Consider the following 27,264-nt stretch of genomic DNA (forward strand, 5'->3'; position numbering starts at 1 on the left):
TGAGGGCTAAAACCCAGCTCATTGCACATGGTAACACATGTGCTCTACCTGGTGTGCCACCATCTGGCCCCTCAGTTTCCATAAACTATTCCTCTCATACATCCTTTGACACATATGTGATGGTGCTAGCATACTTAACCTTATAACAGAATTACCAGTTGCCTCATACACACTGTCTTAAAATAAGAAAGCAGTGTTCTCTTTGGTGTTATTAGTTGTATCATCATCTACAACATTTTATTCTAAGTTATCAATCACATAGCTATTTTCCAAGTGCTGTGTTACTTTATGCTGGAGTTGATTCACAATACATAGAAGGGAAAAACAATGGTAATTGTATATTTTATAAAGGAAAGTGTCTCTCTTTGTAGAGATAAAAGTGTTAGTATTATTTTTTTTAATTTCGTGTCTATAACTAGTAATATTGGATGAATTATTTGTTTCAGTAGATCTCAATTCAATTTTTTTTTTTAATTTTGGATTTCACTGCTCGAATTTCACCACTTTGGGCTGAATTTCCCAGATAGAAAGACAAGAAACAGAGGGAAAGGCATCACAGCACTGAAACTTGCCTGTGTGGTAGGGCTAGGGCATGGACTTGGGTCAAGTGTGTGGTAAAGCAGGAACCTTCCCAGATAAACTGTTCCTCATTTCCCACACACCCCCCAATTCAAAACATTTTACAATATCGATACATTATAGACTACTTTATGCTAAAAGTCCATATAATGTCTCCTTCAGTTTGAGGCAGCCATCAAAGGATGCTCAGTCTCCCCACCACCACTTCTGTGTGTGTGTGTGTGTGTTTTGAACTAGATACAGTGATTATATAGTATATAGTTTGAAGGTGCTATCAGCCCTCTGCTTTTGCTCAAGAGAAAATGTACCACAGAAATGCTATGTATCATTTTAAAGACCATTGATAGGGTTAAAAGGCAAATAACTACCCCCCGACTACCAACTTCCTTCAATTAAGCTACTCACCTTTTAAAATAAGTTTATTCAAGAAATCTATTGAGAAAAAAGCTACATGAGATTTTAACAAAATCCTGACAATCTCAGCTTAAACATATACACAGAAACCATATGTGCTTAGGAAGAAATATATACACACAGGCATTGTTTACAGTGTGCATTTTTATATTTGGAAGTCATGGCAGCAAGAGCCATCTATACACAATACATGATCTGAAATGTATGTCCAGATAGTCCACATGGAATTCACATGAAGAGACAAAGATATCTTTATTCAAGGGAGATAGATGGACAGACCGATCAACTTCAGCCTTATACTTTCAGTGTGTGTGTGTGTGTGTGCACTGTTCTTCTTCTTCCTCTTCTCCAGGGTAGTGCTTTTCAGAATTGCCTCAGGCTACAGAACAGCACCTCAGATCCCCAAGGCCCACTGCCTAGCTCCTAATAGCCACTCTCCATCTGTGTCACAGGCACAGCTGATGAGATGGCTCCAGTGTCTGTATTTTGGAGAGCACATCCGCTCAGGTTAAAATGCTGGGGTTGCCAGGGAGCAGTCAGAAGCCATTAGTGTGGGTGAGAATTTGCCTTGCAGCAGTTCCTTGGCATGGTGGGGTGTGTGTATGCATGTCCCTGCTCATGTGTGTGTGTGTGTGTGTGTGTGTGTGTGTGTGTGTGTGTTGTGTGTATGTGTGACCCCTTATGCAAGCAGTCCCCCACCCCATGCACATAGGTGTGCACAGATGGTGGACAGTTAAAGACTAAACCCCAGCTATACACTATTTAAAACTTAAATGCTTTTTTATTTCCCTGCACTCTAATGAGTTCTTTGCTATTTGGGGTCCTTTTCTGACTCACTCCCCACCCCCTTTTTATCATAACAGACGGCAAAGAAAAAGAGAACAGCAACTTCAGGGTCATGCTCTAGTGTTTGGGCAGATGGAAGGGAGCTGCTTTGCCTTGGGGCAGGGTGGTTGTAATGAAGTGGCCTGTCAGTCTGTAAATAGTGAGGGTCATCTCTTCCATGTGATGGAGGGTATCGCATTGCAGTGAAAATGGAAATGTCAATAAAATTAATCTGCCAGCTCTTTACTGTGGCTTTTCTGCTTCTCTGGTCAAAGAAGTTTTATATATATACACATTGGAAGGGGGTGGATAAGAAAATAGATGAACAGGTACAAGGGAGCCCATAGCACAGACTCACAAGTTAGGAGGCCCTCTGGGGAGGGTGACAGGGAGGGGTGCAGTGGGCAGGCAGTCTGTACTGTAGCCTAAACCTAGAGCAGGGAGCAGACGAATGGGCTGATGGATCCACAGCATTCCCTGGGAAGCTCTGGAGCATCTAGCTCAGGCTACATTGAGCAAAGAGTTTATTGTTTTAGGCTTTCTTGGACAAGGTTTTTACTTAGCATGGGATTTATGGCATTTACTGCTAATGAATGTCTATTCTTAAATTACAAAAACCTCCATCTCAGCACAATTCCCAGATGTCCTTCCAGGACCCTGGCTTCTTAAACACCAGCAGGGAGTATAAACTCTCCACTTCTCTGTTTTCCTCTTTCGTGTGGCTCCAGGCTAATGATGTGCAAGGAAAACACAGCCATCTATAAAGCCCCAGTGCTGTCCCCGTATTCTTCATTTATTTTGCATTTGATTATACCGCAAGTCGGATCTTGTTTCTTTCCTTTTTTAAAGTTATTAGTTCAAATATTAATGTAGGGATGTGGCATATATTGCTGCTCTTGATTGATGCCTTCCCAAAAACAGGAAGACGTGCTCGTATGAATTTTAAGAAAGTAGGGGTCCTGCAATGCCTTGCCAGAAGAGTTTTTCAGATACATAATTTAGATGCCCTCCAGGCAGGCTTTCAAGGCATTTTTGCTGGAGGGCAAGTAAAAATAACTATGACTGTTAAAAGTAAATGATTTTTGCTAATGCACAATTAATGCCAGAGGAAAGCACAGAAGAGAGAGATGTTGATAGAAACTTCTGATTAAGCCAGCACCCTACCTTCATCTCTCTGTCTTCCTCTTTTTCTTAATGATAATGATCAGTGGTGCAGAGAACTAAAAGTTTCATGTCATGCAAATGCTGAGTGCAGGGTCATCTGAGGAGTGTTTGTGACTGTGTGCTCTGGAGGTGACACTTCTGGGAGGGGCTGAGGAGGCAGTATGTTATGTGCAACGAACAGTGACACAGTTACTGTCACCTATGCAGGCAGCCTGGAATATATAGACTACAGAACATTTAACTTGATTACTCTGCAGTCTGTGCTAACTCTGGGCAGAGGGGTGCATTTCCACCGAATGGGTTTTCTGATGGCACTTTTCCCACATCGGATTCTGTAATTGACAAAGAGCGACGGCACTGTGTCAAGCGCACAATTATAATTGAATTAATGATATGGCGAGTGTGAGACACACAAAATTAACATTTGAAGAGGCCTGGTTTAATTTTGTCTTTTACATATTTGTGTCTCCAATTATACTTTAATGAAAGAGAATCTCCCCGCTTAATGGATCTCTTTCAACAAGCTGGGCTGAGCTCATCATTAGCTGCACACTGGTGCTGGCGCCCTTTCCTGTGTCTCCTCTAATGCATTTTCATTTCTTTCCACTAGGGGATGGGTTAGACAACAGCGTTGCTTCACCTGGCACAGGTGACGATGACGATCCCGACAAGGACAAAAAACGCCAGAAGAAAAGAGGCATTTTCCCCAAAGTAGCGACAAATATCATGAGAGCATGGCTCTTCCAGCACCTCACAGTAAGTCAAGATGAAAGAGACAGAGAGAATGAGAGAGGGAAAATAAAGTTTTGTTATTTTACTTCTTGCTAGCAAGTAATCTTGGGTACCTCAGAATTTTTTGAAAAGGGCATGACTGTTCCCCTCTCTTGAAATCTGGTGGTTAACAGAACTTCTAGTTAAGGTTTTATCAGCTACCACTACCCAGAAGCTCCTTTTACTATTGAGTAGATTTGTGTTTAGTGGATCAGGGATGAACTTCATTGCGAATGGTCTTGGGTCCAGAACAATAGCTATGAGGAGATTTGTTATTTATGCTGAAAGGCACGAGAACAACTTCTGACGATGTAGACAAGGCTGTAAGGAGTTTATGAATCCTTAAGTGTTGGTGATTACACTTTTAAAGAAAGTTATCACCTCTAAAGCCCCCACCCCCAAAATGCATCTTGTCACATGCTTGTCCAAGTTTTCAGTACCAGGTGCAACTTTAATGGCTGAAGCAGCTTGCAAACATGTCATGTGTTTATATGACAAATGCAGATGGGGTATAGGTACTGTCGTGCCTTTGTCTTCAGGGTGGAAATGAAAAATTCCTTTTTTTTTTTATAGCTATTCAAGTCCATTATCTTATAAGCTCACCCTGTTCATTTCTGGGAATAGATCAACTCTGTGAAGCAGTTTTAAAGTAACGATTTATTTCTAGCCTCCTGTTTGCAATTGGTTTTATGTATCGGTATATACTGTCGCCTCTAAGACTGTCATGACCAAAAGATGACAATATATATTCCAAGAGGCACTCAGCACTCATGCTTTACTGTTTATTTGGAAATTTTTTGGGGGGTGGTAAAGGGTGAAGATTTTGGACATGGTTTCTGGCTAGGATATTGTTTTCAGGCCCTTCTGTTTAAAGCCACACTTAAAAAAATAATAGAGTGGCACATTGCAAGCTGAAGGCCTTCTTTGATTATTCCACTTGTGTGTTTCCATGCTCAATGACATTAGTTACAGTGTCACGGATCTAGGACAAGGTTCCACTTTTATTTATGGTGGTGGTTGCTGCCAGAAGACCTACAAAGGGCAAGGAGTAGGGCAGCACTGGGGAGGGCTCAGCGATAGATTCACATTCCTAAAGCAGCCATTTTGATGTAAGGACATTAGTAGCAAACTAAGGTGTATCGATTGGCCTGTGGTGTCAGGATTATCTGGGAGAACCAAGGAGGCAACCTCAGTTGTCGTGGTTATTCTTGCCTCCCAGCTACGGCCATTTCAAAGGTCAGGGCCCTACACTGACTCGGCTCAGAGGAATTAGACAGAACATGCGGTCTCTGGGCTGATTACTTAACCAAAGACAAAATAATGAGTCCTAAGCAAATACTGACTAATTGAAAGGGCTGTAAATCCATTACATATTGGTCAGGGATAATCAGGAGTATTTAATCACTTTTATCTATTCAGGAGCACTGAAGCTGCAACAGCAAAGCCCTGAACCTTGCCATGTGGTTATTATTCTCATCATTATCAAAATTACTTCACAGCTGTTTTTTGCTACATCACCTCAGCTGGAGACTTACTAACCTGTAAAATGTTTTTCATTTGCAAGTTGAGTGAGTGTGAGGGGAGGGGTTTCTCATTTTTTAAACAGCAGGTTTGTTTGGTTAGAGTAGCAACTAAGAAAGGAAGGGTTGTGGTCCAGGAGGTGGCATAGTGGTAAAGTTTTGGACTCTCAAGCATGAGGTCTCGAGTTCAATCCCTGGCAGCACATGTGCCAGAGTGGTATCTGGTTCTTTCTCTCTCCTCCTATCTTTCTCATAAATAAATAAAATATTTTTTAAAAAGGGAGGGTAGCTGTAAGGCAATGTCAGACAGTCTTCTTTCTGTAAGCTCACCTCTTTTCATGCTCAGTCTAAAAATTTTAGAAGTCAGCCTGTTAGCTTGTCTGCACTATGCACCAGGTTTGAGCCCAGCTCCTACCACACTGGAAGAAGCTTTGGTGTTCTGGTTTCATTTCCCCATCTCTCTTTTCTTCTCTCTCACTTTCTCCCTCTTTCTATATGAAAAAGTCAACCTGGAGTGGTGAAAAAAATAATAAAGTGAAATAAAAGAGAAAGAAAAACTATGATTGCTTTCCAAGCAAATATCTCCATGTTTCCAAACCCTCAGTAAGCAAGTTCAGTCATGGAGCTTCAAAGCTTAGTTACTTATAAACAACAACAAGAAAACCAAGGCCCAGAAAGGGAAGCACCCCAGCTCAGTATGCCTGAGTCTAAAGCTTTCTTGCATCCCCCACCTCTCCTGATAATTTTGCATTAGCACCTTTAGCAACTGTATGTGATTTTCGAAACTTCTGCCATCACTGTGAGTCAAAAGGCCAGCAGATGGAGAAGCCAAGTGCCATTTTGTTGTTAGTTTCCTGCACACACCCACACCACCTTTCCCAACAGAGAATTTCTACACCTTTCTCTTTTGATCCAGCTCTCTCCTTCACTCTTAGCTGTCTATGAGTTGACTATCCCACAGACCTCTCCTTGGGCTAAGCCTGCCTTGTCCTGCCGCAGCCTGAACCTGCCATATGCCAGAGGTGGCAAGAAATGTGGATGGCTGGTGATTCCTGGGTACTCAAGAGGGACTCCACTGGCTGTTTCCCTTCCTTGAATGCACTTTCCTGCAATTAAATGCACCCAGGAAGACTCACAGTCTGAGCCAAAGAGTGGGGGACTTGCATTTCTAGTTCAGTTTTTATCTCTGTATTGGCTGAACCACAGAAAGTCCATTCAGTTCTTTGGATCTTCCAACTTCATCTTTCAAATGAGAGAGAGAGACAATGCATTGAGGTATCTACAAATTGCAGGCTCCTTTTCTGCACTCAGATGTTTTGCTTCTCCTCTGGGACTTTTAGTCAGGTCTTAATACTGTGACTTAATACTGTGACTTAATACTTACTACTGGTCAACCTTGTTCCCCCCGGTTTTTTTTTCCTTTCACCCCCCACTAAGTGCTTTCTTTTTCTCCTCCCAAGACTTTCTTTCACAAATGTGTTCCTTTCACTACTGTCTCTCCCTGGCTTTGTCTCCCAGCCTTTCCCCCTCTCTGCCCCCTACCCTGCTTTTTCTACATCTCTCTTGTGTCTTAAGGAAATTCCTCTCTGCTTTCTCTTTGAAAACTTGCCTCTTCATCCAGATTTCCCTCCCAACTACAGAGAAGAGGTTCCGTAACTTTGATGAGGACAGTCCTGTAAAAGTTTTACTTTCTAACCTTCAATGAGCTGAAAGATTTACATGGCTATAATTCAGAGCTCAAGAAAGCAAGAATAAAGACCTTGTACCAGCAATGTGTTAATTTAGACTTCTTTTCTTACATGCACTAACAGGCAGGAGGAAACCCTTGGAATTAGAGATGCCCCACTATATTTTTTTTCCTGGCATTTAATTAATTTCAGCTTTCAAAATGAAATATTGGCTCTAGATCACTTAAACTAGATGTCGCTGAAATTATTATTTCATGTAAATTTCTTTACAAGTGCATGATTCAATGTGCATTCCTCCATTCCCAGTCTCTTTAACATTATTTCAAACTGGTTTGCTCCCCATTGTGCAGAATGGCCTGTTCTTGTCAATAATCCCCAATGTACCCTTTTCTCTTTCTTTTTTTTTAAAGAAGCTAATTGAATTATCTCATTATTTAAATTTGTTAAGCAAATGTATTTTGCATCTCAGGGTGTGTTCTTAAAGAAGGGGGCTGCTAAGGCTTTGGCCCCTGAATGGGCCATTGGCCCATTTTGACATTCATGCATTAATTAACTAGCAGAACATAAAAGAACTCTGGTTGTATTTTTTTTTTTTATCCAAACACCCAACCAGCATGGAGCAACTTTTCCCAATAAGCCACAGGGGTCTCTCTACATATGTTCTCAACTGCAAGCTATTGTCACCTATTCTGAATATTTCAAAAGGCCCAGAGAAAAAAGAACCCCACCTCAACAAAGGCCAACTGTAGCAATTGTTAAGTCTTAATCTCAAGATGACAAAAATCATTAACCTTCAGTTTTCTTGGAAGAACAAGTTCCACTAGAACTGTAACAGTTAGAACAATCTCCCAAATTCCTGGGTACCACCAGCTTTCAGGAAAAGGGTGATATAAACTCATAGCTTATTGAGTCCATGAAGGAACATTTTTAGTCAAAGTAACAACTGGAACGTAACAAGCCAAAGTATTTGATTGATAGAGGCATTGGAACAATCAGAGTTAAGGTTTTTGAGTTTGTTTAATCTGAAAGTTAAATACATATTTTTTTATTTCTAGCTTTCAATGTCCACAATGTTCTTTTAAAATACTCTTTAAAAAAGTTCTCAAAGAGGGAGTCGGGCTGTAGCACAGCGGGTTAAGCGCAGGTGGCACAAAGCACAAGGACTGGCATAAGGATCCCGGTTCGAACCCTGGTTCCCCACCTGCAGGGGAGTCGCTTCACAGGCGGTGAAGCAGGTCTACAGGTGTCTATCTTTCTCTCCTCCTCTCTGTCTTCCCCTCCTCTCTCCATTTCTCTCTGTCCTATCCAACAACGACAACAACAATAATAACTACAACAATAAAACAACAAGGGCAACAAAAGGGAATAAATGAATAAAATAAATATTAAAAAAAGGAAAAAAAAGTTCTCAAGGAACTGTAAGGTAATAAATCCAAATGCATATGTGTATGTATATTTATATAATAGTATATATATTTAACTAGAGAGGAGATTGTGTTTGCTATTGGTCCCTATTCCACTGGTTGGTGTCTGACTCCTCAGACTAAGAATCTTGTGAAGATCAAAGAAAGAATCTGTTAGAGTTGTATATTCTTTTGCTGGGAAGTACTTAATGACTAGGAGAGAGAGAGAGAGAGAAAAGAAGAAGGAGGAGGAGGAAGTGGAGGAGGAGGAGGAGAAGAAGAAGGAGGAGGGGGAGGAGAACAAGGAAGAGAAAGAAGAGAGCAGAAAAGGAGAAAATTAAAAAAAAAAGATGTGGGAGAAATCCTAGGAAAGTTTATTAGTATATTCCTTTTACTAGCACATGGAGATTATGATATCATAAAAATAGGCCTGCCATTACAACTGTTTTTATTTGATTTCAAAGATAGTTAAAGAAAGAAACAGCGAGAAATAATACCCAGGCTGACAGTTTATTCATAACCGTGAAAACCTCCTCCACGCCAAGAAGCCCTTAGTGTGTTCAATTAGGCGCTCAGGCATCCCCACTCGCCACCTTCAAGAGCTCCCCTAGTTGTGCCGCAAAGAATATATTTGCTCATGGAATGAAAACAGGACGTGCTCATGCACAAAGACACTGCTTGCTCATACCAGCTTCCAAACCAAAGTTTGTTTTTTTTTTTATTTGAAAACATAAGGAAAAGGCTCACACTCAGGGGAATATAGGACTTCTTCCAATGATACTTGTGTACAGAATCAGATGTGATGTTCCTTCAGCCTGATTTGCTATCACACAGCTTTCTTGAAACAGTGGTTTCTAAGACCTCTGCATCTTATTCATGGGAAAATACTTTGCCTCCTCTCTAGGTTTTACTGGTGAGGGAGAGGGATAACTGGGGCCCCACCTCTCAGGTGTTCACTTGTTTCACTCCTTTGCCTACTATATAGTTTGTCCCCTGAGAGTGTGTAAAGGTATCTGATACTCAAAATGTGTGTTTTATAGTTTGCAGTCCTACTGAGAGATAATGCACCCTAGTTAAGAGAGCCACATCTCCAGGGAGTTCATCAAGACCATATGACAATAAACTTAGTCATCTTGATTTTCTTTTGTAATGTATATATGTATGTATATGTGCACACACACAAAAGACAGAGAGCAGGCAGAGGGAGAAGAATGGTAGCAGCATACAGAGAGGCTTAGACCATTCTGCCTTTTAAGTGGTTATCTTCATTTTGTGCAGATCCAGATGGCTCCTTTTCTTCAAAAAGACAACACAATGATGTGATTCAGAAGCACAGGGCCTGGAGTCATAGCCCCCCAGTTTTGTTTGTTTGTTTTTTTACATCTTGAGCTGTTAAAGTCTCTAAACCTTATTTTTCTATCTATAATAGAGGGATAATTTGGGCCATTGAAATATCTCCTTTGGATAATGTGCTGCTTTTCCATTGTATGTGACCCAGATTCAAGCCTGGACCTATAAACAAATTGCAAGAAGCTTCTGTGCTGTGGTTTCTCCCTTACTCTCACCCCACCCCCACTCTGTGCAGCTTAAGAAAAGAATTGAGCCTGAGGTGATTAAGCTCACATAAGATGAGAGAGAGAGAGAGAGAGAGAGAGAGAGAGAGAGAGAAAGAGAGAAGAGAAGAGAAGGGGAGGGTAGGGGAGGGGAGGAGGCACTTGTAGGCTTACTGCAGGGATCATATGTATTAATATAAAATATTCAGCCCCATGCTAACTTCTATGATATAATGCAACTGTAATTTAAAAAATGTATTGATTTATTCATGATAGGAAGAGAAAGATAAGGAAAGAGAGAGTGAGAAACAGAGAAAGAGAAACAGAGCATCACTTCAGTACATGCAATGCCAAGAGTTCTAACTCAGGACCTCTTGCTATGCATCTGATGCTTTATTCACTGCACTATCTCCCAGGCCAAATGTGACTATAGTTATTTCCTTTTTTAAATATTTATTTATTTATGAGAAAGAGAGGTTGAGGGACAAGAGAAGATGGAGAGAGAAAACCAGAGGATCATGCTGGCATATGCAATGCTGAGATCAAACTTGCCACATCATGCTTGAGAATCCAATGCGTTATCTCTGCACCACTTCCCAGGTTGCATTTTGATTATAACTTATCATATTTATTATTACTTATTGTTATTTATTTATTTTTTAGTTTTAACAGAGCACTGCTCAACTCTGGCTTGTGGTGGTGTGGGGATTGAGCCTTTGAAGCCCCAGGCTTGAGAGTCTCCTTGCATAACCATTATGCTAACTCCCATGCTCCATATAACTCTTATTTTAAGTGAACTGATAGGAATGGAAAGGGGTCATTAAAATTTCTGCCAATCTCCCTGGGACTATGTGAAATGAGGATACGAGCTTTTGCCAAATTTCAGGTGCCCCTCCATAAAAGAGAACATTAGCTAAAATCTACTTTGTGGAGCCAGATAAACCCTTGGAGGCTACACAGTGAAACTACATATAGTACCAAAAGAAAAGTCTGGTGTCAATGGAAAGCCAGCCCATCCTGGTGAGCCTTCTGGAATGAAATGGGAGTCAAGCAGCTCCTGTGGGTGAGAACTGATGAAAGAACTGGTTATGGAAGAGCTCAGGATGCTTCCAGTGAGGTCTGCTTTTGGTTGAGAATGCTCCATTTAATGTAAAATAGGCAAACAGAATCTATGGGTCACAGCCCTTCCATCAAGGCTCGCTCTCTGAGAGACAATAAAAGCTGAGCTCTTTGAACAGTGCCCGTGAATGTAAAATTAGAAGGTTGGGTCTGTGACCTTGGGCGAACTGTTCTGAACCTGTTTCCATTTTGCTTACAAAATGAAAGTTGTAAATAAGTGCCCTCCTTTGCAGGAAGGGTTGCTGTGTGACTCCCATGGTGCAGTCAGCTTCTGATCTAAGAGGTGCTGCACAGATGTTAACTGTTTTAATCTTTCGGTTGTACGCTTGGGTTTGCAACTTCTTGGAGGTCTTTTGGTGCCTCACACTACCACCACCATTGATGGTGGGCACTACAGTGCTGCCTCCTTGTCCTCTCTACCCCACTTTCTCCTCTGGTCCATTTTCACAGGGTAGCCATGGCGACATTACGCTAGTATCTATCATCAGATTTCTTTGTGAAGGGCTTTGAATGGCTAATCAAATCTGTATCTCATAGACATTAGTTATTTCTAGTTGGAAATGAGTGCCTTCATGACTCTTGAGATTGGCCTACTTAATATTAATCGCTGTAGGCCAAATTAATACCAAATATAAAATGTGGGCCTTACTTACAGAGTGAGAGATGGCCCTCGTCACATGCCAAGATGCAGATGTGCACTGCATACAAGTGGAGTTTGGACTGAGGAATGCTTGTTTGGAAATACATATGCAGATCACACAGCTGAAAGACACCAGCAGAAAGACATTTCCACAAACATGAGGCAAAGAAGGGCCACCCCTTGCCTAGGCATTAGTTTTGGTTTTTTTTTTACTTGCCAGGAGAAAACATCTGTGAATTCTTTGAATGGAACCTTATACTGAAGATTGGATTGGTGTCATCTCTGTTTAATTTCAGGAAATGATGTCACAATGCATTAAATAACAATGTCGAGTGATTTTTTTTTTTCCCGTGGACGTGCTCTCCTAAGCATTCCTCTTCACTTGCAATGTTTCCAATTACTGTGAGCTAGAGTGTTCTTCTCATTTCATAATGATTTTGAGAGGTGTGTGTGTGTGTGTGTGTGTGTGTGTGTGTGTGTGTGTGTGGTGGGGGAGAGGGGGTGGCTTGGGGGTAAGGAGAGTGGTGATTTCAGAGGTCGCTGAGGTTCTGAGCTAATGGCACATCCATCATGGCTTTATTGCAGGGCACTGTGTGCCCTGGGGCTGTGATCACACTGGGGCTGTGATCTCCAGTGGCAACCAATAGCTTGGACTGGTTTTTAAGAAGAGCTTAAGAAACCAACCAAACAGACAGAGCAAACCCGAAACAAAAAAACACTTGAACATTCTACTCCTTGTTGTCCAAAAAGTCCATAGATAATTTTAACAGGAACCTGCATACAGTAGCTTCTGTCTTTATCAAAGTTTCTGTGTATTCCCTTCTTCAGCAAAGAATAGAGAACATAAGTCAATCCTGCATGCCATCTGTTGTCGTTCTTACAATTTCTCAAATTAAAGAGACAGGCCAAAAAATTTAATGTAGTGTTTGTTGCATCCTAGAAACTCCTTGAGAGGAAATCAAATGGCAACTCAATGTACTTAGTCTCCCTAGAGGAAAAGGCAGTGCTGTGCTTCTGTGTCAGAACCTTTTACTTCTTTTCCCCATTTGGTGCTTAGAATTGGATTATGAAGGTGCCTGTGTGAGAAAAACACTGATGTGTTTGGGATTTGGCAGCCTTTGTCCACATTCTGCATAACTGTGAGGCAAGTCCACGGTATATAGCACTGGCCTTCTCTGAGGGTGACGAGAGGGGCTCTCATGACAGAAATATCTGGTCAGAGCACTTCACAAGTACATCAGACTGTCCCATTTAGAGAGAACCTTAGCTGAGCTAGACTCTGAAATCTCAGCTTGACAGACACATTTTAAAAATAAGTAACTGAATGAAACAATTGAAGAATGTAATACTTATTAAATTACCATCAAAAAGACACTAAAATAATTATTAGTTCAAAGTTTAGCACCCAGCTTCATAAGATATCACTCTGAGTATAATTATTTAAAAATACGTTAAAGAATTCTAGAAGATGGAGAATGGAGGACCTTTGAATAAAAGACAAATAGAAGGCATATGCATATCTGAATATGCAGCTATTTAAAAACTCTAAGAATAGAGTGTCATTAAATGCTGTTTAGTAAAACCCCTGAATATTCATTCAGATCAGAGGGAAGATTTCCATTCCTTCATGCCACATGACCACAGTTTGCAAGTGTGTTTTATGAAAAAGTGGGATTTTGTGGGGAATAGAGGGCTCATGTGACAGAGTTCTGAGTGAACATAGACTGTCCCTTGATTTTGTGTCAGGAGAGAATCAAGCAAGGGCAGTTAGCAGTCAGGAATAATTTTTATTTTAGAGGAGTCAGGAATAATTTTTATTTTAGAGGACTTCTGGAAGTGGTCCCCTGCTTTCTCCATGCTGTTGTCTGTGTCTGCACTTTGGAATGGACTATGAAGCATAAAGATGGTATTCTTTTTTTTTAATGTTTTTTTTTAATTTTTAATTTTATTTTATATTTATTTATTTATTCCCTTTTGTTGCCCTTGTTGTTTTATTGTTGTAATTATTGATGTCATCGTTGTTGGATAGGACAGAGAGAAATGGAGAGAGGAGGGGAAGACAGAGGGGGAGAGAAAGATAGACACCTGCAGACCTGCTTCACCGCCTGTGAAGTGACTCCCCTGCAGGTGGGGAGCCAGGGCTCGAACTGGGATCCTTATGCCGGTCCTTGTGCTTTGTGCCACCTGCACTTAACCTGCTGAGCTACAGCCCGACTCCAAAGATGGTATTCTTACAGCTCCTGTTAAGAAAAAGTGGTAACTAGGCTTTGCTACATTAGGGTGGTTTAGTGGAATTTGCCTTATTGCATTGATATGCTGCCTACCACTTTCTAAATTGATTGGCAGCAGTTGTTTACAATATGCAGAGTAATCACTGGCATCCTTTAAAGGTGTATTATCCTCTTAAAACATAATAGTAATGCCATTTTCATGCTTTTACATTTTCTATTCATATTTTGAACTGCCAAGTCCCAAACCTGCCAGAACTAATTTAAGTTGTTTTTATCTAATAGTGGAGAAGTTGTCAAGTTACAATATAATAGAAGATAATTTTCCCCCTTGAAACTATAGTTTTACTTCTGGGTTATAATATATAGTGTTTTCTTGTTTGTTGAGCCTGACTTGATTGTCCACAAAAGAAATATTACAACTCAGGAGATTATTATTGTTGGAGTCTGAGATGACAAGCATCGAAGAGAATATGATTATCTAGTTACTCTGAGCATTATAGAAAATTAGCATGAGTCACCAGCCAGTACTTTTTCAGCCACCCTGTCCCGTGGTTTACTGATAGCTAATTCTCCACATAGTCAGATAATGAAGATCCATCCTTGTTAGTTCCAGCAGAAAATCTTGTAGATGTTGTTAGTTCTAATGCAGTATAACTACTAGATAGATTTATGCTTTGCATCCCTCTCCTACATTTACATTTGTCCCAGAGTGAATTTTGACTTGGAAACATCTGGCATTTCCACACTAGTAATTTAGAATGAGAGGACCTTGTGATTCCAGTCATACTACATTAAGAAAACGGCTTATTTCTTTCCTAGGACACATGGGGTGACTCTGTCATAAGCCGACAATATACAACCCAAGTGGACTGGGGGTGGTGCTACACTCGTTTTTCAGAAAGGAAAAGGCTTTCATCAATAGCAGAGATGAATGCTGGATTATTCCCTGTTGGTTCTGTGACATGTTAGAACTCTCTGTAAAAGCAGTCTTATTTTTCACCCCATGGTGAAAAGTTATAGGTTCCATTTCAACATTTCAAGATACCTGCAGGCAGCTCATGAGTTGTTAAAGCTTCTTTTAAATCCTGCCTCACAGTGTACTAAAGAGGGAGGTAGGGAGTGGTAAGAGGGCATGGGCAATCTAGGCTCATTATTAGTCAATTATAGGCTCAGTTAGTTTCTTGCATTAGTTCCTGGGAAGCCATAAAGTTTAAACCTGTGTGAGAAAAGCTCGCTTTGATGAAGGCCCCTCCTGTAATGCATAAAAGAAACATGTGATTTTGCTCTCTTGGTTCTTACATGCTTGTACTTCCTTCTTGCTGTCTGCCCAAATACCCCTTCTTGCTTGAAATGTGTATGCAATCAGTTAAATTGGGGAGAGATGGGGAGGCTTGCTTGAATTTTTCTGAGTCTGTGGTTGTGTCTGATTGGAGCAGACATTGGAAATGTTTGTGATTCATAAAAGAATCAGTGTTTTCCCTGCCTTTAGAAAGTGGGAGCTATCTGTCATTCTTTTACTTGAAAAAACAAGTAAATAAACATTCAGCCTAGGGAGACTGTGATTGGTACTGTTTCTAAGATGATAGATACCAACTGCAGCAAAATTAGGGCTAGTTGTAGTTACTTGACCAAGATCCTTGTGTCAGGTCAGTTTTTTGCACCCTGAGTTATCTTGAGTAAGCCATTTAATATTTAAAGCTCTGGCCTCTCCAGTTGGTTGTGTTCTAAAGTTTAGCTGAGGTTGTCAAAAGCCATTAAAATAAAAAGCAGACTGCAATGCAAGTATGAGATGATATGCATTAATATTCCTATATAACTCATTGAAATCAAGAACAGGTATTAGCTCCATGAAACTTGAACTTGGTGATAGGTGAAACACACTTCAGAGAAATATGTTGTGCTTGTATTCCAAGTCTGTTCAGGGTAAGAATCAGATCCTACAGTTGGAATAATATAGAAAAGGAAAAGGGCAAATGACTTTGTGGGACCATTTATACTATGACCTTTTTTTGTGTGGTATCATTAGTCAAAGTCATTGTAGAAATTAAATAAATTCTAGCTTCTGGGAGAGAGTTGCATGAAATAAATATATTCTCACTTGTATTGTTGCTGCTTTGGAACAAGTTCCTTGGGATTTGAACATCTGTGCTCATTGTTCCTAAATTCTTTATTCTTCCTATTAACTAGTTCACCAGCCTGCTACTTTTTATCCTGGCCAAGCTGGTAGTTAGAGTGGTCTTACATCTAAAGTGGCAGTCTCACAGACCCACATTTAGGAAGCTAAGATCCAGTTTAAGACACAAAATTATCTCATTGCAGCAAAAAGCTAGTGGGATGTTTTTCCCCCTTTGCATCCATTTCTATCTGGAAACTGTCAGGTAACCTTTGATTCTGCATTCAGAGATTTTCAGATGTTACAGTGCTTAAGACAGAATCCTCTTTGGCCTAAGCATAGAATATTTATGAGAGAATAAAGGATAGTTGGAAAAAGTATATTTTGCACCCAGGTTTAGACACATAACCCAGCTGTATCAGTGGGGGAGCCTCTGTAGAAATTAGAAATGATGAGACTCTAGCTTGAAAGTTGAAGCTGGTATTTGTAAAAGAGACACTTGAAGGTTAGACAAATGGCACAGCTAACTGGTAGAGAATTGGATTTAGTGCCTTAGGTTCCCAGATCAGTTCCTAGCACCACATGTACTAGAGTGATGCTCCTGCTTTTTTTTTTTTTTTCTCTCTCTCCTCTCTGCTTCATATGAAACTTAGTCTCTCATATGTAATAATAAATAAATAAATAAATAAATAAGTAGCCTGAGAGGTGGCACAGTGAATAAAGTGTTGAATTTTCAAGCATGAGGTCCTAGTGATGTTCTGTTTTTTTTTCTCCTCTCTAGTAAATAAACAAATCCCCCCCCTTTTTTTAAGTGATGCTTGAAATTATGACACTGAATAAAGGTAAGTAAGGGAGTTTAGAGAAAGAAGTTTAAAACTTGCTTTTAAAGACAAAACTTTCAGGGAAGAAGAGAGAAAGTGATAAAAAAAAAATCCAGATTAGTTAGCAAAATCAGATCATGTGCAACTGGGAGAAGCTTCAAAGTAAAGGAAGTAGATTTTGTAGAAAGATCAAGGATAATCATAACTGAAAACAAGCCTTTGGATTTGGCATTAGGGAATCAAGGTCTATCTTTGAATTCGATGAATTAGGCAGGCGAAGCTGGAAGGACCAAAGGAAGGAGAAAGACAGCCTGTGGAGTGGCAGGGTATATACAGGAGATGGATCAAATGGATCCATCTTAAATCTGGACTGAGAAGAGATCTGGATGCTAGAGATTGAGAATTAGGGATAGAAAGATAGAATGACAGTGAATACTGTAAGATTCAGTAAAAGGAAGCTAGCAGAGATGATAACTAAGGCTTAGGGTTAAAAGTTGGTAGGAGAGAGACCCATTTATGTTTACAAAAGGCTAGGCTGGAGTAAACCATCTCTATATCATGCTATCCTTTTCTCAACAGAGCTCAGGAACAATAAGGTGTGTGTGGGGGGGAATATGTAGTGTGGGAACTGACAACATGGGGAAGAGGAAGAAATTTAGTAAACAAATTCAGGAAATGGCTGACTTTGAAGTCAACGAGGTAGATTTTTCTTGTGACTAAAACATGTAAATCACCTGAATATTGTATTAAATATCACAAGGGCTAGCAAGTGGCTCACCCAGTAAAGTGTACACAATACTATGTGTAAGAACCAAGGTTTAGCTGTGGGCCACTGGGGCATCACCTGCCTTGGGTGTGGGAGAATGGAAGTTTCTCCATTGGTGAAGCAGTTCTGCAGTATCTTTCCTTCTCTCCCCATCTAATTTCTCAGTCTAAAAAAGAAAAATGGTTATTAGGGGTGGTGGAGTCATGTAGGCACTGGGCCCAAGTAATGACACTCAAAGCAATGAGGAAAAAAGAGAGAAGGAAAGAGAGAAAAGAGAAGAAAAAGAAAGAAAAAGAAAAGAAAAGAAAATTTTAGAAGAGAAATACTGCACTAATTTTAAAATGTGTTATTAAGTTACATTGTACTTCTCTGGATAAAGCAATAGACATAATGACCATTTAAAGAAATAAACATGCACAAAACACAAATACTTATGGAAATATATCAATTTTAAGGGTTTTACTTCAAGAAGATTGAAAGAAAATAAGAATAATTCAATAAATGATTTTGAATAATGGCTAACTAATTTTGAAAAAAAAAAGGTTCACTGCTCCACTCCCCATTAAAATTTGTTCTATATTTAAAGTGTTTTTTTTTTAAGATTTATTTATTCATTTATGAGGGAGAAAGAGAGACTATCAAAGCGTTACTCTGACACATGAGATACTGGTGATTGAACTTGGGACCTCATGTTGGAGAGTCCAACACTTTATCCTCTGTACCTCTCCCCAGGCTCCATATGTAAGAGTCTTAAAAGTTATTTTCTTAACTTACTTAATAGATGAAAACAGAGAGAGATCAAGATGCAAGGGGGAAGTAGAAAGATAGACACCCACAGCACTGCTTTGCCACTGGTGAAGTATTCCTACAGGTGGGGACCAGGGACTTGAGCCTGAGTCCTTGTATATTGTAACATGTGCTTTCTAACAGGAACACCACCACCTGGCCCTGAGTTTTAAAAAATAGATGTAACTATTTTTCCCTTTGGTAGTGAAATTATTATAAAATTGTCACATATGTAAGTAAATAAAACAAGAAATTTTAATATCAAAAAGAGCATAAATAAAATAAAGGCATTCTACTATCCATAGGCTACTAACAAAGAGATGTACAGTATCATGCAACAGTTAAAGGATTAGTGCCCATAATAAGTAAAGTATTATAGAAATTAATAAGGGAAAAGTTACAATAGATAAAATCATAACATATGGATATATCCATTCAAAAAAGAATACAAATGGCTAATAAGCATTTGTAAAAGGTAATTAGTAAACAAATAGCATTTAAAATAAACAAAACATTCTTTTTCCTATCAAAGAAACCTGAAAAATAAGATACTACTAGCACTGACAGGGTAGGATATTAATGAAGAAAAAAATGGCTTGGTTTTTCAGGAATTTAAACTAATAATAGGTTTTTAAGTCTAAATGTGATCTTATTCTTTGATCCACTAACTTGGTTATTAGGAGTTTATCATAAGTAATGTGAAATGTATATTAACCTTAGCAAAACATTATGTAGGCAATAAAACACTGAAAATAATTTTTTTCAATTATAGGAAATTATATGGGAATATCAGGAAACACTAGTAGTCATTAAACCTTATATCAAAATTTTTTCACATATAGAAAAAATATCTTCTTGCATTGCTGGGTAAAATTGTTATACATGATATGATTATACTTTTTTAAATTTTTTATATTTATTTATTTATTTATTTTCCCTATTGTTGCCTTTGTTGTTTTTTAATTATTGTTATAGTTATTGTTGTTGTCCTTGTTGTTGGATAGGACAGAGAGAAATGGAGAGAGAAGGGAAGACAGAGAGGGGGAGAGAAAGATAGACACCTGCAGACCTGCTTCTCTGCCTGTAAAGTGACTCCCCTGCAGGTGGGGAGCCAGCGGCTTGAACCAGGATCCTTATGCAGGTCCTTGTGCTTTGTGCCATGTGCACTTATCCCGCTGTGCTACCACCCGACTCCCGTGATTATACTTTTGTACAAGAAACTATATAGATGGATGTACTCACAAAGGAATACATGAAAAATGTTAACTGTTTTTCTGTGGGTAGTAATATCTGGGTAACTTTTTGAACTTTATTCTTCATACTTAACCTACATGTTCCACACTTTCTATTTATAATACAAGGCAGTACTTTTTATTTTATTCAAGTGCTATGCTGTGTAGGTAGGCTGACAAAGTGTGGTTGGTAGTGCTCCAGGAACAAGTTCTAAGTCCAGGTGAAATAAAGAAGATTGACAAAGATACAAGCTAGGTCCATTTTAGTGCCTGTGATCTTGGAATTAAACTACCTCTGCTGGATGAAATCCAGGGCTATGGAGCAGAGGTTAATGAAGTTGGATTTAAGAGAGGCAAGATATTAAAAAGGACCTCTGTCATACATAGAATAACTTTCAAAAGCTTAGCCATGCTTTGCTGAATGACAAGGGGAATTTCTAAGAAATGTATGGCAAGACAATTTGTCATTGTATAAACTTCTTGAGGTATAATGACACAAACTTCTTGAACACTTGGGTTATATGATATAGCCCTCTGGGACCACCTTTATTGACTGAACCATCTAAAGGATTATGTGATGTAGAGCATCCTTTTGGTAGGAGTGTTGGAGAGAAATGATATGTGGACTTAATGGAAAAGCAGGTGAAGGTCTTGGATCAAGAATAGGAGGTAAAGGGAGAGATCCTCTTTCCTGATTCCAGGGAAGTTGATAAGGAGAAAAATAAAGTGTGAATTTCATCAGTGTGTCTTGTTCAGTGGAGACTGCCATAACAAAAAGCGCTCATGAATTAAGGGACTTAATCCATAGAAATTCATCTTTTCAGGGTTCTGGAGGCTGGGAAGTTCTATGTCTGGTGAGGTGTTTTTTTTTTTTTTTTAATTGGGTTGCAGATGACTTCCCTGTGGCTTCACATGACCTTTCCATGGTACATGGCATGGAGACCCTCTTTCTTCATTCCTCTTCTTTGGAAGCCACTAATCATGTTGGATCAGGACCCCATCCATAAAACCTTATTTAAGCATAATTACTCCCTAGAAGCTCAGTCTTCACGTATAATCCATGTCAGGCAGAGCTTCCACATAGTAACTATGTGTGGGGGGTGGGGTGGGGGGGACTCCACAATTCAGTCCATAGCACAGGCTTGTTTGTTTTCATTTTCATTTTTTGGAAACAAGATTTCTGCACCAACTCAAGTTCCAAAAAGTCCAAGATGGGAAAGTTATATTTGTGGAAGAGGTCAAAGATATTTTTATTTCATGGCATGTCAAGTGAGGGTGAGGGCAAAGGGTCAGTTAACTTAGAAGATAACAAGTCAAAAACAAACAAACAAAATAAGACCCAGACTCCACAGTATCACTAACAAGACTATAGGCCAATGCTCACTAGAATACAATAAGAGATTCCAATAGGAGAAAAAACAAAAACAAACAAACAAAAAAACCTGACCTCCAAATCTTGACATTTCCCCTTAAACCCAGGAAGGAAGAAGGAAAGAGGAGCAAAGAAGATGTGGGATGACTGCTTAGCTGGCTAAGTAAGCCACAGAGTTCTTATTTTGAACATGTTTAAGGCTTGTTTGAGCCAGCTGTTTTTTGTTTGCTTGTTTGTTTGTTTTTGTTTTATCCTTAGAGTTCAGTCTTACATATGCCTCACTGTCCCAGTCAGCTTACATACTTCCAGGATCTATCCATACAACCCTCTCTCTTTCTTTTCCCTCTCTGGTGCTAAGATCAGGGAAGAGCAGGACTAAGGTCCCTCCCTAGTTTGTCAGACTGTGTTATTGACCCTTCCTCAGGACCTGTGATTAATACATGCTTTGTCAAGGAGACTTGGCAAACCCTGCTCACCACAGGACTTGATTCAGAATTCACAGCAAGCCGGGAGGAGCAGGGTCTTTGTGGTGGCTTGTTTGCTCTTTGCGGAACGCACACAAAAAGTAATGTGTTGTGACCTTCACTGTTATCTAATCAGGAAGTAGACATTCCTGGCTTGGAGCTGAGTCCTACAGCTCTCTACCACTGTAAATTGTGCTCTGGCTCCTGGATCTGGGGCACAGCCACACTTTACATTGCTATTGTGGATCTTAAAATAAACAGCATCTCAGCAAGCTGTTTATTTTGGTGTTACTATGTATGCAATTTTAAAACAGTGGTTTCTTAAACAAATGTCTGCTCCCACAGCCCTTGAGAGCCAGTGTTTGCTCCTGTGGTTTTGGGTTTTGTCACTTCTGTTTGAATTAGACCTGAAATCCATACTAGGAGCAGTTAGAATGAACCTGGCAGCACCGAAGACAGGACTCTGCCCTTCTTCCAGGAAGTTCTCTCCCCCACCCTTGTCTGCATTCTCCTTTCCCTCTAGAACACCATTTGAGAAGCATCCTGGGGACGTTCTTTCTCTCCTGTTACCTAGAAGTCCTCTAATTTCTTGGATGCCATATATTTGAATAGTGGTAGAGTGAAAGTTCTGTAACAGGATATTACATCTAATCAATTACTCATTTAACCTTGCATTTGGTTGTGGCCTGGAAAGTGCTACAGTGAATATAGCTGGACTCACACATAAGGTCTTGAGTTTGATCCCTGACATTGCATATATTGAAACAATTCTCTTGTTTTCTCTCTCCTTCCTCCACTTTCTTCATTAATTAATAAATCTAAAAAAATTGCCCTTAGAATACTGTAGACACAGTGTGCATTCCATTGACAACCACTCAGCCAAGATGAATAAGAAGGCTGGGACAAAATGAATGAAGTATATTAATGTTTCAGCATGATTTGTTTACTCTATGACCTCAAATCTTGCCACTGATACTGCATGCAGGGTAAAATCAGGAAGTTATAACACAACTTCTGTTCAGGCAGAGTTGGATTTGGGTTGGACTTATAGGAGACCAGTAATTAGCATTTTTTAGGGGATTTAAGTTATTTTATTCTCCCAATTTTCATCTGTAAAATGGATGGGATTGTTTGAATGGGTATGGAGAAACTGCCACGTGGAAATCTGCAAAAACCTACTGTCTTCATACCACAAATTCAGTCATAAGTCTTCTTTCTCCTCCCATCTCACCATGATCTAAATACTAAATAAATAGTGATCTCAATGACTTTTAGCTGCAATGAAGGCTCATCGGCATCTGAGATGTCCCACTGTGAGATGGTTGGGAGTAGTTACCTATTACCTAGAATCTAGAATGTGGAGCCAGGAGAAATGGGACCCCAGTCTCCCAGGTTTCCTTCTTTGTTTTTAAAGAAAGAAGAGGAGGTTTTCAAATTCTTTATACTATGTGCCTTACTTCTTGCCATGAGTGAAACTATCTAAAAGCAAACTATGGCTCTCTCTTTATGTTGATGGCATAGCTGTATTGGTATGACACATACAAGGAATGTGTTTGGTATGTCTACTGGTTTATGAGTGCCTGCTTGCATTCATAGATATTTAAGGATGTCTAAATTTTCATGATAGGATCTGCCCTTTTTGTTCAGCCTGAAATTCAGGTTATGCAAGTATATTTTTAAATTTCTCGTAATCTGGAGTTGGGCGGTAGCGCAACGATTTAAGCGCAGGTGGCACAAAGTGCAAGGACCAGAGTAAGGATCCCGGTTCAAGCCCCTGGCTTCCCACCTGCAGGGGAGTGGCTTCACAAGCGGTGAAGCAGGTCTGCAGGTGTCTGTGTTTCTTTCCTCCCCTCTCTCTTCTCCTCCTCCTCTCCCCATTTCTCTATGTCCTGTCCAATAGTGATCACATCAATAACTACAACAATAAAACAAGGGCAACAAAAGGAATAAATAAATATTTAAAAAATGCAATTAAAAAATTCTCGTAATCAAGTTGTGTTAATGAAGTGAAGTTATACACACATACAGTCACTGCTTTCTGCAAAAATGAACACTATGAAAAATTTAGATTTAGGTCTGTTAGATCAAAGATCAAAATTATAAAATTTAATATTTTTTTTCAGTGAAGTTTGTACCCCTCCATCTTCCCTTTAAGCATTAGGAAGGACTGTCAAGACATCTTACCTGATGAGACACTTAATTAGCCGTGCACACAACCCAGTTTCAAGCCCAACCCCACTGCTTCAGTGCTGTAATGTCTTTCCCTGACTCCCTGTGCCTCTCTGTCATATCTGAGAAAGTCTGTCTATAGTGGTCAAGCCCTGTCAACAAGAGGAAAATAAGCATCAAAAGGAATCAGAAGCCTGTCTACACTGCAGGAACGCTACAACTGTCCTGCCTGTGCAATGATAACACACAGGTGTTCTGGCCTGTGTTTTGGTGGTTAGCACAGTCCTCTTGTGCTCTGTCATCAGAAAGGCAGTTTGTCACTGTCTTCAACCTTATCCTTTGCAAAGCAAGGTCTCTCTGGTTCTGATACCTATGACCCCACCCCACCTAAATATATTCTCCAAAGAATTGATAAATTGCAAAATTCTGCTCTATTGACTATAGGGCTCACTAAACTTTGGAAAGTTGAACCAAAACTAGGAAACCATATACAAATTAATAAGTCACTGGAAAACACACGCGCGCACACACACACATATACCACACACGTTTTACATTTATAATGTAAAAACTGTGGCTTTCAGGGAGGCCTCTTTCATCATCACACACACACACCACCAGAGAAGCCCTTTCTTCAGTCCTGCCTTTCTCACAATTCCTTTTGTTGTAGGCCACCATGAATCTACTGTCTTTTTTTAAAAAATATTTATTTATTTATTTTCCCTTTTGTTGCCCTTGTTTTTTATTGTTGTTGTAGTTGTTGATATAGTTGTTATTGATGTCGTCGTTGTTGGATAGGACAAAGAGAAATGGAGAGAGGAGGGGAAGACAGAGAGGGGGAGGGAAAGATAGACACCTGCAGACTTGTTTTACCGCCTTCCCCACCCTTGCTGGTGGGGAGCCGGGGGCTCGAACTGGGATCCTTACTCTGGTCCTTGCACTTTGCGCCACCTGTGCTTAACCCGTTGTGCTACCATCCAACTCCCGAATCTACTTTCTATAAAGAGTTTCTTCTTCTTGACATTTTATATCAATAGAGAATCACATAACATGTAGTCAGTCTTCTGTCATTAGCTTCTTCCGCTGAGCATAAGGTTTTCAAGGTCATTCATGTTGAATACGTATCAGTGTATCAGTCATTTTTATGGCAGAATAATACTCCTTTTGTATGGCTATATCAAATTTTGTGTACTCACTCACCAGCTGATGACTTAATTTCTACTTTTTTGCTATTATGAAAAATGCTGCTATGAACATATTTGTAAAAAATAAAATTAAAAAAAATTTAATAACTTTAAAATACTAATAAAATGGTGGGTCTTTTTAATGGAAAGAAGCAGAGAGAATAAAAGAGACCACACTACCCAAGCTTCCTACAATGACAGTGGGTGGCCAGTCTTGAACCTGAGTTGTGCATATGACAAAGCAATGACCAGGTGAGCTATTTCGCCAGCCCAAGGTGGTGCCTTTTTTGTTGGCTAGGTAGTCATATTTTTCCTTCTTCTAAAGTTCATGCAGAAGGTGAGGGTGTGGGGAAAAAATCCTCAAGCCATTTAGACATAGGCTAGGATTAGTTCTTGAATTTCATTACTCTCTATGATTCCATGAAGATTGCCTGGCAAGATTATTTTTTATCATGTGGACTTTTATTCCAAATATAAAAAAATACCCAGTGATCATAAAGTATTGAAAGGCTTGGATAAGACTTCATTGTCTTTTATGAACTGAGTTGCTTTGGGCAATCCATTTAACCTTTGAGTAGCCTCAGCTGCCTCTGCCAACAGAACCAATACGGTCCTCCCAGACATAATAATTCTCTTCCCTCGGTTTTCAGCATGTGAAAAGAAAATAATGGGGAATAATGTACTTACCACATTACCTACATAAAATATCCATGAAAGTTTAGCTCTTGTTGTATTGATCCTTTAGGGATGTAGGTGTTATGGGTAATACTTTTTCACTTTGTTTTGTTTTTAATTGATTTATTGGGGGATTAATGGTTTACAGTGGACAGTAAAATACAATAGTTTGTACATACATAACAATGCAACCCCCACTAGGTCTTCCTCTGCCATCATGTTCCAGGACCTAAACCCTCCCCCAACCCCAGACTTTTCCATTTTCTTAATCATTTCCAAAATGAAAGAATTTCATAATTCTTGGTGTCATTGATTCACCTATGTGCAAATTTCCTTCCCTCCCCAAGGATACACAACCATAAACACATAGGAGGGATGTGAGCTAGATATTGGGGAGAGGGGTGGTAGATAGATGGAGGACTGGGATTGGGGCAGACTAGTGAATCTTTATTTGTTTTCTGCAATGCAAAGAGTACAACCTGTCTGTGGTAGGCCAACCTCACAACATACTCTAGATAGTGGTATTTTTCTTTAGTCTATTTGTTGTTTCCCTGATATAGAACATGACCCAGCAAGCTTTCTGTATATGTTTACTCTTGCTTCTGAGTGACAGCCACCTCCACCTCCTATCCCATCTTCTTTTTGATTCTCTGGTTTGACTTCATTTCCATCCTTCCTCATTTCTTTAATATTCTATAAGTCACATGCTTCTAGGCTCAGGTAGTCATGTTATTTGCTATTTTTTTAAATTTCTTTATTGGGGAATTAATGTTTTACATTCAACAGTAAATACAATAGTTTGGACATGCATAACATTTCTCAGTTTTCCATGTAACAATACAACCCCCACTAGGACCCCTGTCATCCTTTTTGGATATTGTTTTTTTTTTTAAAGATTTTATTTACTTATTAATGAGAAATATAGGAGGAAAGAGAAAGAGCCAGACATCACTCTGGTACATGTGCTGCCAGGGACTGAACTCAGGGCCTAATTTTTGAGAGTTCAATGCTTTATCCACTGCACCACCTCCCGGACCACTATTGTTTTGTTTTATCAGGATCAGACCAGTATTCTTACTCCAAAAAAAGTAAAAAAAGATACATTTTTTTTGCCCCAATAACATTAGAAGGCATAGTGACAACTGTGTGTTTGTTAAAAAGCAGTTAGCACAAATTAGAAATACTTCACAGCAGATGTGTTTTGTGAAAGGATATGCTAAAAAATTAAACAGAGAATACTTTCCGGTTATAATTTTAGAAAAATATTGTGCAATGAGGCAAATTTACAATTCATTTAAAAATCAACCTTTTTATAGAGTGTGTGCCTTCATGGTGAAATTTTGACAATTCTGCAGTTTGTTTCAGTGTTTCAATGAGGGGGTGGAATTCCATCTGCTAGTTATTTTGGGGGACACCATTACATCAATAAAATGATTTTAAAGTTGTACACAGACTTCATTTTAAATCAATGTAGTTGCTTTAAGTCTGAGTGACTTAGTTACAGGTAAAATTTCCTACTATATACATAATAATACAAATTAATTTGTTCCCTTTTGAAAAACACAATCTCAGTGTAGCCTTTTCTCCAAGGACATTTGGGGAAGGGGATGGCTGGTTTCTCACAGATATTTCTTTTCTTTCTTCCTTTCTTTTACTTCACTTACCCCTTTTTCAGCTGCTGGCTGGGTCTTTTTTTTTGCTGCTGCTGTTGTTGTTGTTGTTGTTTCTTTTCAGGTTGCTAGTGTGGATACAGTTGCTATTAATCACTGTTTGCC

General features: G+C 39.4%; 1 protein-coding gene across 7 annotated transcripts in view; it reads left to right on the forward strand.

The window, feature by feature from the left end:
* Positions 1-27,264, forward strand: part of MEIS2 (Meis homeobox 2) — a 249,595-nt gene that overhangs the window by 75,803 nt on the left and 146,528 nt on the right. For all 7 annotated transcript variants that reach the window (XM_007527855.2, XM_060175159.1, XM_007527857.3 and 4 more), the window contains one exon: positions 3,593-3,738. In XM_007527855.2, the coding sequence (XP_007527917.1) occupies positions 3,593-3,738 (146 nt within the window). The remainder of the gene's footprint in view (positions 1-3,592; positions 3,739-27,264) is intronic.

Source organism: Erinaceus europaeus, chromosome 16 (genome assembly GCF_950295315.1).
Source record: "Erinaceus europaeus chromosome 16, mEriEur2.1, whole genome shotgun sequence".
Taxonomy (NCBI): domain Eukaryota; kingdom Metazoa; phylum Chordata; class Mammalia; order Eulipotyphla; family Erinaceidae; genus Erinaceus; species Erinaceus europaeus.